The following is a 12,831-nucleotide window of genomic DNA, read 5'->3' as shown; positions in this document are numbered from 1 at the left end:
TCACACACACCTTCAATCCAATTCTTTTAGTACTTGTTCGCGTTCCTATATACAAATATCTTTATCGACGATGAATTAAGGTCTAGCACTAATTCCCTCAGAAGTGTGCAGTTCAGAGGCACATATTAGCCGATCGAAGACAAATTTGTCGTCGTCTCTCTGCATCTCGGATAATCTCGGCTGACAGTTTGAGGCTGGGTGCTAGGTGTGCATACCTCTCTACCTCGTTGACCACTCCCGCAATGATCGCATCCATCTGTGGAACGGGGGGGAGTAGGATAGATAGGGTAGGAGACATCGTGGCACCCATTATCAGCAACGTCTGTGATACCATTGACAGGGCACCCTGCCACAGGTATGGAAGGTGGCCTTCGCGGTGGCTGGTTATATGCTCCAGCTGACGGAGTGTAGCATCCAAACATCGCCGGCAACATTCTTTCACCCCCGGGTCTGCTCCAGCCTGTTCATTCTCAAAAACAGCCAAGATATATGGACGGTATATAATAGTACGGCATGCATTGTAGCGAAGCCTCAACACCGTTTGAACCGGATTGGAGATAGGCTTTTGGGTCAAAGGAAATTGGACGGACCGGGGAAGACTATCGTACCACTGAGACAGCTGAAAGTCGAGCTCGGAGACAATCGGACCCAATGAGGCGAGAGTGTGGGTGCTGTCTTTCTGATAAATGATGTGGCTGACGCGATTGAGGAGTCTTCGTAGCGCAATTTCTGCTAGGAAGTACCAGAGTTCGTCACGCCGAACAGCCAGCTGGGAGTCAACCGGGCGTGACGAGCCCTGATATTTCCTGGCTGTTCGGCGTTCTTCGCCTTCATTATGATCTCCTTCTTCCTCCTCGCCGTCATCCTCATCTTCTTCCTCAAAGCCTCCTGGCAAATCCACGAGTTCTTCAAAATTGACAATGCCAGAATGGGGGAGATCTAATTCTGCGAGAAGATCGCTTTCAAACAACAAGGTGTTCCAGTATACCCTCACACTCAGCTCTCTCCACTGGGTTGGGATTCGATTTGGACTGCCAAACAACAACTGCAATTTCATGCTCACGCTGGATAGCAAGGTCCAGGCTTCCAGGGGCCGCACTAGATAGAATAGGTAGGCAGAGGCCATGACCATGCACTGCGCCGCGACCACGGTATTTCGCATCATGACTGACGGTAGAAAGGTCCATGCAGCGGCAAAATAAGGAAGTCCCGGCGGTTCACGATCTGGTGACACAAAGGAGATACTGCCACTATGGCTAGCGCTTCCTAGGGCCAAGACCAGAAGAACAAGACAACTCATGGGTCCTTCCTGAAATCCTTGCGCGAGAGCTGATTGATAATATCGATTCCACGTATAAGGGTTCACGCAGGCGTACCAAACGTTTCCGTAGTTGAAAAATGCCTGGGCATACGTGGATGCATTTGTCAAATCAAAGCCTGAATTTGGAGTCAGCCGCAATGGCTCGCGGGCCATCTCCAATTGAAGAAGGTGCTGCGGGTCATAGACCCCAGAGACCAAATCCCGAATTAGCGGCCATTGGAGGAGATGAAGAGCAGGGGTGGTATGCATCTTGGGCATCGTAGAGATGCTTAGACTGGCAGGTGGATTGACCCAGGAACCGAGTCCAACGGCAGACAATCTTCCATGGACCGGCAATCCGCTGGATGATGTTTTCGTTAATGGATCGTCGCTACCGAGGTTTGTATCGTTGCTGGTGGCCGGGGAGGTAGCGGAGAGGGCTAAATGTGACCCTTGGTTTGGTAAATTTGAGTGTAGCAAACTCTCAATTCTGGCCAAATGATCTAGAATGAGCTTGTCGCCAGCGTCGAGTTTGATACCGGGTTCTCGATAGACACATTCCGCATTCAAATCGGAGCAGAGTTGACACTTGGGACGAGCCCCATTGCATCGGGTCTTGCGTAGCCGGCATATCTGACACTGAATCAAAGTCAAATCTGCCTTGCTCGAATGTGCCAGAGGCGCTTACAGCTATTGTTGCCCGTCTTCTGGGATATTCAGCAGCCTCTGTATTCGAGCGCTTTTTCTTGCCGATGGATGTGTCGCTAACTGCATAGTCCCCCATGGGGTCTACCATCTCTTTTTCTGGGGGCAGAGTCATTGTTCAGAACTGAGATTGTGTGGGTGTTGTATCTTAACGTTGCTTTCCACTCCAAACCGAGGGGGTGGTCGGCATGACGGGCATCAGACCATACTTGAAAAGTAGAGACAAAGAGAGGGATATCCAAGAAATAATCCGGAGAATTTGGGGGCACGGGCATTAATGTAGAATGTAAGGTCGGCTTCTAATAGAAATCCGTTCGAATGTGTCCTTGTGCTTGTATAATAATAGTTGGCCCGCCTAACTCGATACGGGGGTGAGTCCGTGGCAGGTTAAGCATACAACCCTGCAATTGTGACATCGGATGGGAAAATGTGAGACAAGAATAGTGCAATGAAATGACAAGCAAAGTAAATACAAATACATATGTATTGATATATGTAGAGAAATATGGGAGTATAAAGATGTCAGTACGTTGTAGATTATAGGTTGGATGTCACATGTGGTCCACGTGCACGCGTCCCAAACAAACGCGTCGATCTTCTTTATTTGTAGCCGCGCAACCATCTTGGCTTAGCATACTCTGTTCAAATCAATTTCAATCATGCCTCGTCCTGCTCCCAAACGAAGTCGCACGGTGGGAAAGAGTCAGCCTAAAACCACCGCAATAGAAGACTCAACACAAGTTGACCTCAATGTCGCCAAATCGCCTGCGCAGCCGGAGCGCGGCTCAGCCTTGGATCCGAGACAAGCACTACGCAGTCAGACACCCTTGACCAAAAGTCATGAACAAGCAATTGAATCTTCACCCATGGGAGACCGGCCGGGCACCGGCAGTCGACCTGGAACCGGCAGTCGTCCCCCTACAAGATCGCGCGGTTATTCTTCTACACTATCATTCGCTGGACGCAAAGGCGACTCAAGCTCCCGGGTTCCTGGAACGCCTGGATTCGATAATTCAGTTCTGAGCAACTTCAGGCGGCGACCGCGACAGCAAAGCATTCTGCAAATGATGCAAGCCGACGATGGCTCTTCCGATCTTGATGATGATGACTTCCTTGGTGGACTTAGCCCCAATGATGAATCGACACCACTAAATCTGTCTCGGGGAAAGTCACTACTTATCAAGCCAACGGAGAAGTCATCATCCCCGTTACCTTCCGAATCACCGCTCTCGTCCGGTGGGTCGCGCAAGCGAAGGCGCACGACCCAAGAGATTCAAGTACCACAGTCGCCTGTGGATATGGTAGAAGATACTCCAACTGCGACACCGATTCAACGCGACGATTCTCGACATGACATTGGAAACCAACTTTCTGGAGATGAGGAGGTCAGATCCGAAGACGAGGAACTTGGTGATCAGGATGTTGAGATTGAAAGAGTCGAAGCGACGCCGCAATCCCACCTATTTCCAGAAATATTGAGCCAGACTATGTTACCACCGGCCAGCAGTCCTGCTGGCTCCGCTACACATGGCGATTCCACACCGCGGCCTCTTCAGAAGAAAAAGGACAAAGCCCCGAGTCATCTATCGACAGCAAACCTGCAAGACAAGCTTTTACCACGTCGTCGGCGTAGACTCCACGCCACCAACGGTTACAGTGACGAAAGTGATGATCAGCATGATGCCGCATCTGGTGACGAGGACGAGCTAAACTACCCATTACAAAGATCATCCGGTCGACGGGCGGGGAAAAGCAAACCCAAGCCATTAGCCAACGCCCGAAATCCGAAGCAGAAGAAGATTCAAGAGAAAAAAATAAGGATCAACCAGCACCAAAAGAACCAGCTACGTATTCACGTTCTCAAGCGAGTGGCGTCGACAAAGAAAATGAAACGCTTCTGTCATCGCCATCCTCTTCTCCATTGTCATCACCACCTGAGTCCGATGTCTCTGATTCCGAATCTATGGAAACCGAGGCCACTCGTTGCGTGAGCGATGAGTTGCGCGCGGCGGTCAAAAAGTTTGCGGAAGTGGACCAATGGGAGATGGAATTTGAAGATGTTTCTGCTTCAGAGAGCTAGTCCTGGAGAGATTTGAACATTTGAAGAATCCGAATCCGATAAAAAAAATAATATAATATGATTGTCTACTGTGTGGTATCTCTCTTGCGGCAATAACCGCTTTTATAAGCCCCGCAATGTAACCCTCTAAATATTACCATTCCTCTCTTTCTCTCCCTTTTCCCCCAACTATTCACTCAACATGACTACTGTGGATACAATTCTCGCCACCAAGTATCCGGCTAAGGCCCATGCTCGTCGTGTCGTCGAGTCTCTTAAGGCTCGGCATGGCGGGGCCGGAGTTATCTACCTTGAGGCTCAAAAAACTCGATTGATCGAGGATAGCGATGAGGATATGCCATTTAGGTAATGCAGCATTATTATAGAATATAGATTAACACTAACCCGATCTAGGCAGCGTCGTCCTTTCTTCTATCTCACTGGATGTCTTTTGCCCAATGCCGCCGTGGTCTACGATGCCGTCAAAGATGAATTGACTCTGTTCATTCCACCGATCGACCCAGAGTCAGTCATTTGGTCTGGTCTTCCCCTGTCTCCCGAGGAGGCCGCTAAGCTCTACGACGTGGACCGCGTTCTGTTTACAACCGATGTAAATTCGACTTTGGCGTCAATCGCCTCGAGCCACAATGGACAAACTGCTGCTTTTGCAATGGCCGAACAGGTGTCAGAGGGCACGAGCTTCCAGGGCTTCGCGGAAACAAACTTTGCCAGCCTAAAGACTGCCATTGAGGATACTCGTGTCATCAAGGATGCGTACGAGGTTGCGCTTTTGCGAAAGGCAAACGATATCTCGACCAAGGCGCACATCGCTGCTATCCAGGCTTCGAAGACCGCAACTAACGAGCGCGAGATCGAGGCTGCCATTATCGGCGCTTGCATTGCCAATGGATGTCGCGAGCAGTCCTACCACCCCATCGTTGCTGGAGGTGAAGGGGGTGCTACTCTTCACTATGTTAGAAACGATGTCGACTTGGTCGACCCCGTCACTAAGCAGCGGAAGAACAATGTCCTCATCGATGCCGGCGGTGAATACCAGACTTACTGCGCCGATATCACGCGTGTTATTCCTCTGAATGGAAGGTTTGCCCCTGAGACCCGTCAGATTTACGAGATTGTTCTCCAGATGCAGACAGAATGTATTGCCATTCTCAAGGAAGGCGTGTGTTGGGATGACGTTCACGCGCTGGCACATCGCATTGCCATCCGTGGCTTGTTGAAACTGGGTATCCTGCGTGGATCCGAGGAGGAATTGTTCGAGAAGCGTGTCAGCGTGGCCTTCTTCCCCCATGGCCTCGGTCATTACCTGGGAATGGACACCCATGATACCGGCGGTAACCCTAACTATGAGGATAAGGATACCATGTTCCGCTACCTGCGTGTTCGCGCTAACCTGCCTGCTGGCTCCGTGGTCACCGTTGAGCCTGGTGTGAGTACTACCCCTTGAGAACCCTCTTTTTCAACGGCCAATTCTTATTATTTACCAGATCTATTTCTGTCGCTTCATCATCGATCCCGTCTTAAAGGCCCCCGAGACCGGTAAGCACATCGATACCGAGGTCTTGGAGCGATATTGGAGTGTGGGAGGAGTGCGCATCGAAGACAACATCCACATCACCAAGGATGGTTCTGAGAATCTGACCACAGCCCCGAAGATCATTGAGGAGGTGGAGAGCCTGGCCTTATGAAAATCAGTCACTCTGCGGCCATTAACGAGATTTTGCCCCCGGACCGCTCATGGATATTCATATTAAATTATGATAATACATTGCTGATCCTTGGATATGTGATTGTACAACTGGCAATAAACTAGATGTCTCTTCTACGCTTGCGCGCACCTTCCTTAATCTCATCCGCCGATCCGTTCTTCAGCTTGCGATCCAGAATGATAGTCAAAACATCAAAAGAAAACTCTGGGACTTCAATGCACAGCTTCCTAAAGTCGTCCCCGACCTCCTGGCGCAGCACGTGGCTTTGGTTCGCCCAGTAAGTCGCCACAGGCTTCCGAATGGTAGTGTCTGTTATTGGTGTATGGGTGTATACGTAACGGGCATATGAAAGCTCCGCGTGAGGCGAGCTCTTGACCTTGTGAATCTTGCCATGGGCAATGCGCTGCAGGGTTGGCAGGCCCAGCTTCTCTGCCAGCGTGTAGATGCGCGCATGGCGCAGCAACTCATCGCCGCTCTTGTCTTCGGCTGTTTCCGCAGGTGTTTCCGTTTGAACGACAGTGTAATCACGCGTATATTGGAACTGGAGGAAGCAACCAAAGGCATCGACGTCCTCTTCTGGTAGGGTGATGCGTCGCTATCCATCGCAAATGAGTATTCAAAAATACATATGGATGGATCGGGTATGAATGAACTCACCGGGCTTGACGCTTCAAAGGTTGTAACAAATTCGGCTAGTAGTGGCGCCTCCATCAGGAGGGATTGATGAGCTGTCATAACAGTCTCATCCTCGCCTTTCCCAACGATAATCTCAACTATGGGTGAAGTCAGGAAGCTACGATTGATTGTGAGCTGGCAAGTAGTGACTGGGATAATGGAAGGTGAAGCCATTTTGAAAAGAAAAGGAATTGGGTCGCAAAAGTTTGGGGAAAAGAATGCTCACTCAAGGAAGTTGAAGCCTACGTTCTTCTTTAGAGCGGGTGGCTCCTCTACCTGCACATATATAAGAATTGAATCTTCTTGCGCAGCTACAGGTTCAGGTTGGCTTGTCTCCTGTGTTCCTCCCATATCTACCTCGGTGGAATTGTGGTTTGCAGTCGCAATCGCATGGGGTTCGGGTTGGGTTTTTTCGGGGGTTTTGCCAGGGACCCGAACTTGAGGTGATTGTGGCGTATCCATTGTTCAAGTAATAGTAGGTGGGATGGTAATTGGGATGGTAGGAGGAAGAGATAGCTCCAGGGGCAGAGAGAGCTAAGGCGGAGAAGTACAATTTCAGGTGAGACAGAAGTTTACAGCTATATATTTACAATATATGTACATATTCTTTCTTTCTACTTTTAATAACTTGACTTTCTGTTTTTGTTTATATTATACTCTTCTCCCCGAGGTCTATGGACAATACTACTCCAAACGTCATTTTACCGCTTTTACCGCATTCATCTGTGCCAAGAGAAATGAAGAGACCGCAGATCTCTTAAAACCTTTTGATTTACATGATGCATAATCATGGACTCGAAATCAGAAGATTCTGTGAAGCTCGAGACTGAACAAGCTGGTCAATACTTACTCACTGCAGAGGATGCCGAGCTTTTACAGGAGATTCTCAACCACAATATCTCACATCAGTCGGGTGAGAAACGAAAATTCAGGTTCCAGGACCTGAAATTCACCCAGCAGCTGAGTACTTTTCAAAATTTGGGGACTACTGCCCCCCAGTTCCATGGCTTTTTTGTTCTCTTCTGGATGGGGGTGACCCTGATGCTGTTCAGGCTTGCTGCCAACAATTGGAGAACCTATGGCAGCATATGGGGCAAGAATGAGATTATCCGTCTCATGTTAGATAAAGATGTCATGGTCCTCGGACTGACTGACTTGCTCCTCTGTTGGTCGACGGGATTCTGTCTGGTACTACAACGAGTGGTACTCAAGGGATACATTCGCTGGAATGGTCTTGGTTGGATCATTCAGAATGTCAGTCTCAAAAGTTCGCCCTCAACCCCGTTATATCACTGACCTATTCAGATCTGGCAAACTGCATACCTTGGAGTCGTTATATGGTGGACATATCATCGCGATTGGCCGTGGACACACACGGTCTTTATCGTATTGCATTGCTTGGCTATGCTGATGAAGCAACACAGCTATGCAGCTTATAATGGCTATTGTGCGTCAATTTCCGTTTGGTAATGAGTAAGAGCTAATGAGGACAGTATCGGAAATGTACCGCAAACGAAATATGCTGAAAGCAAGTCTTGACCAAACCAAAGCCAAAGAAAGAGGACTTGCTATTTCTACCGAGATAGGACACTCTTCTGCAGTTGATATGGAACTCAATGCTGAGATCACAGACCTCAAGAGAATCGACTCTAGCCGGCGCTCTTCTGACCTTCAGAACTATTCTCCATCCCATGAAACCGACCAACTTTTATCTCTCATTAGAACAATTGAGACCGGCGTGCCACTTAAACCGAACCAGGTGAAGTCCATCCGAGAGCTGCTCGAGCAGGAGATCGAGGTATTATCTGAGGGATTAAAGGGCCGGTGTTCACTGACCAACAATCACTATCCTCAAAACTTGACAATAAGAAATATCTGCGATTTCATGGCATTGCCCACATTGGTCTATGAGCTTGAATACCCCCGGACCAAGAACATCGATTGGCTCTATGTTGCAGAGAAAACACTGGCCACATTCAGCATCATTGTGGTTATGATCGCAGTCTCTCAATCATGGATATACCCGGTGGTGATGGATACGGTGCGTATGAAAGAGGAAGGAATGACTGCGCAGCAGAGACTTCGGGAATTTCCCTGGGTTCTCGGTGACCTGCTTTTTCCGTTCATGATGGAGTATCTACTGGCATTCTACGTGATCTGGGAATGCGTTGTAAGTTCAAGTCTCTCCCCCTGCTACCCCGGTTGCTAAGTTCATCTAGCTCAATGCTCTAGCCGAGATCACCATGTTTGCAGACCGAGGGTTCTATTCCGATTGGTGGAACTCGGTCTCGTGGGATCAGTTCGCGCGGGATTGGAACCGTCCTGTCCATAACTTCTTATTTCGGCATGTATATCATGGCTCTATCAGTGAATACCGTTTGTCGCGGGTATCTGCCAGTCTTGTCACATTTCTCTTATCTGCATGTGTACATGAGCTGATCATGTTGTGCATCTTCCGGCGGCTCCGAGGTTACCTGCTGATCCTTCAGATGTCTCAACTGCCGCTTGCTGCACTAAGTCGGACTCGCCTAATGCGAGGTCGCCGTTTGTTGGGTAATATCGTCTTTTGGCTGGGCATATTTACAGGGCCAAGCCTGTTATGCAGCTTGTATCTGATCATTTGATTTGATATGCTAGATATCGGATAGTCACTGCTTGAATGATTATGTTTGATATGTTCTCAATGACTCTCGGACATGGGGCCACTTTATAAAAGACTTGTAAACAATACATCCACATAGCTAAATATCCAGCTATATTTCGTATGATGATTTGATATATATTATTGTTATGTCATATTTACTTTGAAAATGGGCACGGTCCTCTTATATCGTATACCCCCCACCTTCTATATATACATCTCTCTCTCCCTATATTCTTCCTTTTCCCGTTCTTACACTCTCACTCGCTTTATCAACTCTTCAACCGTAATCCAATGGCATCCAATCCACCCGCTACTTGTTGCGCCACTGGCGTTAAACATGAAGGTGAAACCAAGGGTCAACTCCAACAAATTGGCGATAGTATATACTTCCGACGCTCTAGACATAGACAATTTCGCTGACAGACGTAGCTGAGGTCTACATCTCACGCCCCGATTGTTCTACCAAGCGTGCTATTCTGCTGCTCACTGATGTAATTGGTCATCGCTCCATCAATGCGCAGCTTATTGCGGACCAGCTAGCGGCAAATGGCTACCTGGTTGTCATGCCAGACCTATTCCACGGTGATCCGGTGCTGCTGAACCGCCCCGCTAGCTTCAATCTAATGGCATGGCTGAAAGGCCCCCCGGGTCATCTCCCAAACCGTGTAGAGCCCGTGGTCCAGGTGATACTAAAGGAAATGAAGTCCAACATGGGCTGCGAGCGGATCGGTGCTATCGGATATTGCTTCGGGGTATGTTCATGTCCTGTATATGGCTTGCTGCTGCCTGAGTTGACAAACACAGGCAAAATACGCCGTCCGACTGCTCCAGCCAGGTCTTTGCGATGTTGCCTATGTGGCACACCCCAGTTTCGTCGATGTAGAGGAATTACAAGCAATCCAAGGCCCGCTGTCCATTGCTGCAGCTGGTAAGTTATACGATCCAGTTACAGCGTCTTGACTAAATATTGATAGAAATCGACTCAATCTTCCCGGCCTCAAAGCGCCATGAATCCGAGGATATACTGACCAAGACTGGCCAGCCGTACCAGATCAACTTGTTCGGTGGCGTTGAGCATGGGTTTGCTGTCCGTGCAGATATCACCAAGCCGACAGTCCGCTTTGCCAAGGAGTCTGCCTTTTTGCAGGCAGTCGCATGGTTTGAGCGGTACCTTTAATTACTCGGAGAGGCAAATATCTAGCGTGGTAACAATAAAAATTTGATTGCAATCCACACTTGGGGTCCGCCTTGAGAAGCGGGAGATTTACATGCATTGAAAGAGAAGAAGAAGAAAAAAAAAAAGAGTATGCAATGCCATAACAATTGGCCAAGTGAACTGTTGTATTCCTTACATCTTCTCATGGGTAGCCATAAGGGAACCTAGCATCTGTTAGTAGCTGAAATCTTGGCCATACCGATGAAGGGCCGGACTTACCAATAAACGTAGTGACCAAACGAGACCGAACTTGACAGATGTCCTCTGGGACCAACCAGATGGTGGCACCCATCTTTCTGGCGATACTGATAGAAAGCTTAGCGTTTGCATATGCCTCTTCGTCGGTCCGACCGGGCGTGACTAAATCGTAGTCCACATAGCTGCTCTTCATGCCGTTGAGCACATCAAGGAGGAAGACTCCAGATCCAATAGACTTGTCCTTGAAGCTGCGTATCGTGGAAGACTTGCCGCCACTGCTAGACATGTCATTGGCCCAGCGGATCATCTCAGTATCAGTAATTTCGCGTTTGCCCAGCCGTTGGGCCAGCGCAGAGAGTGTGTTGGTAATATCACGGCGCATCAGCTGCCACACCAATCCGAGAGTGAGGGTTCGTTGGCCATCAGTGATATCAGCACCCTGAACACCGACAAGGGAGAAACCATTAAATTTCCCAAGCTCAATCGAATAATTGGTGTTTTCCACGGCCTTGAATCGCATCAGTTCACCACCAGACGCTGGTGGTTTGTTGACATGTTTCCAGTTCACGCTTCCAGGAATGACCTTGTCGTATGCCTGCAACAAAACAGAGCCATCGCGTAGGTCATCGAAGAGCGAGTTGACCGCCGGCTGCACATCCAACGAATTCAACCACAGAGTGAAGACTCTGGCCTCTCGCTCACCCTCGGCATCAAAGTCCTCAACCTCGAGCTTCTCCTCCTCGGTGATAGGGTCCAGTCCTGGGTGGGTGTTGAACAGATTGGCGACAAAGGCAAGGTTCAGCTTGGGGTTTCCGGCAACCAATGAGGTTGGGGTCAAGAACTTGCGACAATCAAGCGAATCAGCGTTCTGGAGGACCTGTTCAGCCCGCTCAAGCAAGTCTCGAGTTTGGAGAGGGGCACGCGAGCAAACATCGGGTGCCAATTGGTTAAGGAGAACGGTGTAGTTTTCGCCATCCTTGACATCGGTAGAGAAGTTTGTCACCCTACATCGGTTAGCCACGTGTCTTTTTATATTTCTCTATCGGGTAGGACATACCGTCTGTCCCACTTGGCATTCTTGAGATGATAGTTGAACCAACGAAGGAGAATCTGCTCTGGAGGCAAGCGCAAGAACTGCTCGAGAGTTTCATCCTCATCCAAAAGCCTATAAAGCTCCGGGTGGAGTTTGATATCAATCTTTCCAAGAAGACCACGGCGGATGATTTGCCAGATGAGACCCAGGATGAGGTGCTCGCGCACTTCAATGATATCCCCGCTTCCAATGTTAACAACTGAGCATCCGATACCCTTGGCAGAGTTGATAACAATGTTATTGTTCTCGGTCATATGGAAAGCATTCAGCTGCTTGATCTTCTTCCCGGCCTTGTTCAAAACACGTTCATCAATGGTGTCTGGTACGCTGTCGTTGATCAACTTTGCCAGGACCAAGCCATCCTTGCACTTATCAAACATCTCGAATGTATCGGTGGGGAAAGGTAGAAGGTTGCCAACGTCCGCATCGCCCGCCAGAACGGCATTGATGTGTCGCGTGAACTCGGTTCGTTCGTCTTCGTTGATCGTATGCGTGACATTGGAAGAAGATCCCTGGACATGGATTCGTCCACCCACACTGCCCTTGGAGACATGCCGAGATGCTCCAGTGCCAGCGCCGGCCCCTTGAATGACGGCCGCCGGGGTAGTTGCTGCGCGGGCACCTTCAGTGGGTGCCGTCCGAAGCTTCGAAACGAGCTGCCGTGGCGTTAATATCAGCGGGAAGAGAAAGGGAGGCGGGGAAGTTGTATTACATCAACATAATCTTCGAGTTCCACGCGCCGGGAGCTATCGAGTTCCACATTTTTCAAAGCTGCACGCACCACATCATACGGCTGGCGTTCTGATTGTTGAGCAGCTTTGATGGCGGTAGATTCATCAAGGTAGCCACGGTCTTCGACATCCAATCTGTTGAATGCATCCTGGAGGGAAAAGATCTCGCCTTGATCAAGTTGCGGGAAACGCCTATAGTAAAGACCACGATCAGCATACGGTTGCATTGAATGACGAGGAAATGTACTTCTGAAGCTTGAGAGCGTTCATCTTGTCAGAATCACAACCCTAGCAAAATAGGTGGGGGGCGATCACCCAGGGAAAGACCGGGCTTTCAAAAAAAAAAAAAAAAAAAAAGGAGATAAAGTAGTGTTCTCCTGAACAGATCAGAGGTAAAGAAAGCAGATCAGAAGAAATGCGATTGCTAGGTGGGCAGGGAGGCAGCCAGGTATACAGGAACCGAGGAGGTGGGGTCATGAGCCA

The 12,831-nt window shown here is 49.1% G+C and overlaps 6 protein-coding genes across 6 annotated transcripts; 3 read left to right on the top strand and 3 right to left on the bottom strand.

Moving 5' to 3' along the window:
- Positions 1-112: 112 nt before the first annotated feature.
- N7517_007919 (Zn(II)2Cys6 transcription factor) lies at positions 113-2,120 on the bottom strand (the record flags this gene model as incomplete). The annotated part of the gene is made up of 2 exons (XM_056725649.1): positions 113-1,939; positions 1,989-2,120. 2 exons carry the CDS (start codon positions 2,118-2,120, stop codon positions 113-115), a joined length of 1,959 nt encoding a protein of 652 aa, XP_056576500.1.
- Positions 2,121-2,664: 544 nt separating this feature from the next.
- Positions 2,665-4,085, top strand: N7517_007918 (uncharacterized protein; the record flags this gene model as incomplete). Its single annotated transcript, XM_056725648.1, is given in 2 exon segments — positions 2,665-3,853; positions 3,871-4,085. The coding sequence occupies 2 exon segments, from the start codon at positions 2,665-2,667 to the stop codon at positions 4,083-4,085; spliced, it is 1,404 nt and encodes a 467-aa protein (XP_056576499.1).
- Positions 4,086-4,266: 181 nt separating this feature from the next.
- On the top strand, positions 4,267-5,770 carry N7517_007917 (aminopeptidase P family protein; the record flags this gene model as incomplete). The annotated part of the gene is made up of 3 exons (XM_056725647.1): positions 4,267-4,430; positions 4,479-5,511; positions 5,570-5,770. 3 exons carry the CDS (start codon positions 4,267-4,269, stop codon positions 5,768-5,770), a joined length of 1,398 nt encoding a protein of 465 aa, XP_056576498.1.
- Positions 5,771-5,891: 121 nt separating this feature from the next.
- N7517_007916 (uncharacterized protein) lies at positions 5,892-6,928 on the bottom strand (the record flags this gene model as incomplete). The annotated part of the gene is made up of 3 exons (XM_056725646.1): positions 5,892-6,386; positions 6,449-6,584; positions 6,693-6,928. The coding sequence occupies 3 exons, from the start codon at positions 6,926-6,928 to the stop codon at positions 5,892-5,894; spliced, it is 867 nt and encodes a 288-aa protein (XP_056576497.1).
- Positions 6,929-7,255: 327 nt separating this feature from the next.
- On the top strand, positions 7,256-10,287 carry N7517_007915 (uncharacterized protein; the record flags this gene model as incomplete). The annotated part of the gene is made up of 7 exons (XM_056725645.1): positions 7,256-7,720; positions 7,772-7,913; positions 7,960-8,636; positions 8,686-8,842; positions 9,534-9,862; positions 9,915-10,038; positions 10,085-10,287. 7 exons carry the CDS (start codon positions 7,256-7,258, stop codon positions 10,285-10,287), a joined length of 2,097 nt encoding a protein of 698 aa, XP_056576496.1.
- A 171-nt stretch (positions 10,288-10,458) lies between these two features.
- sac6 (fimbrin) lies at positions 10,459-12,618 on the bottom strand (the record flags this gene model as incomplete). The annotated part of the gene is made up of 5 exons (XM_056725644.1): positions 10,459-10,490; positions 10,546-11,528; positions 11,582-12,273; positions 12,330-12,540; positions 12,596-12,618. The coding sequence occupies 5 exons, from the start codon at positions 12,616-12,618 to the stop codon at positions 10,459-10,461; spliced, it is 1,941 nt and encodes a 646-aa protein (XP_056576495.1).
- Positions 12,619-12,831: the final 213 nt, after the last annotated feature.

Source organism: Penicillium concentricum, assembly GCF_028827145.1.
Source record: "Penicillium concentricum strain IBT 3081 chromosome Unknown utg000003l_segment0_segment0, whole genome shotgun sequence".
In the NCBI taxonomy this organism is placed as follows: Eukaryota; Fungi; Ascomycota; class Eurotiomycetes; order Eurotiales; family Aspergillaceae; genus Penicillium; species Penicillium concentricum.
This window is presented reverse-complemented; position numbering and strand designations above follow the sequence as displayed.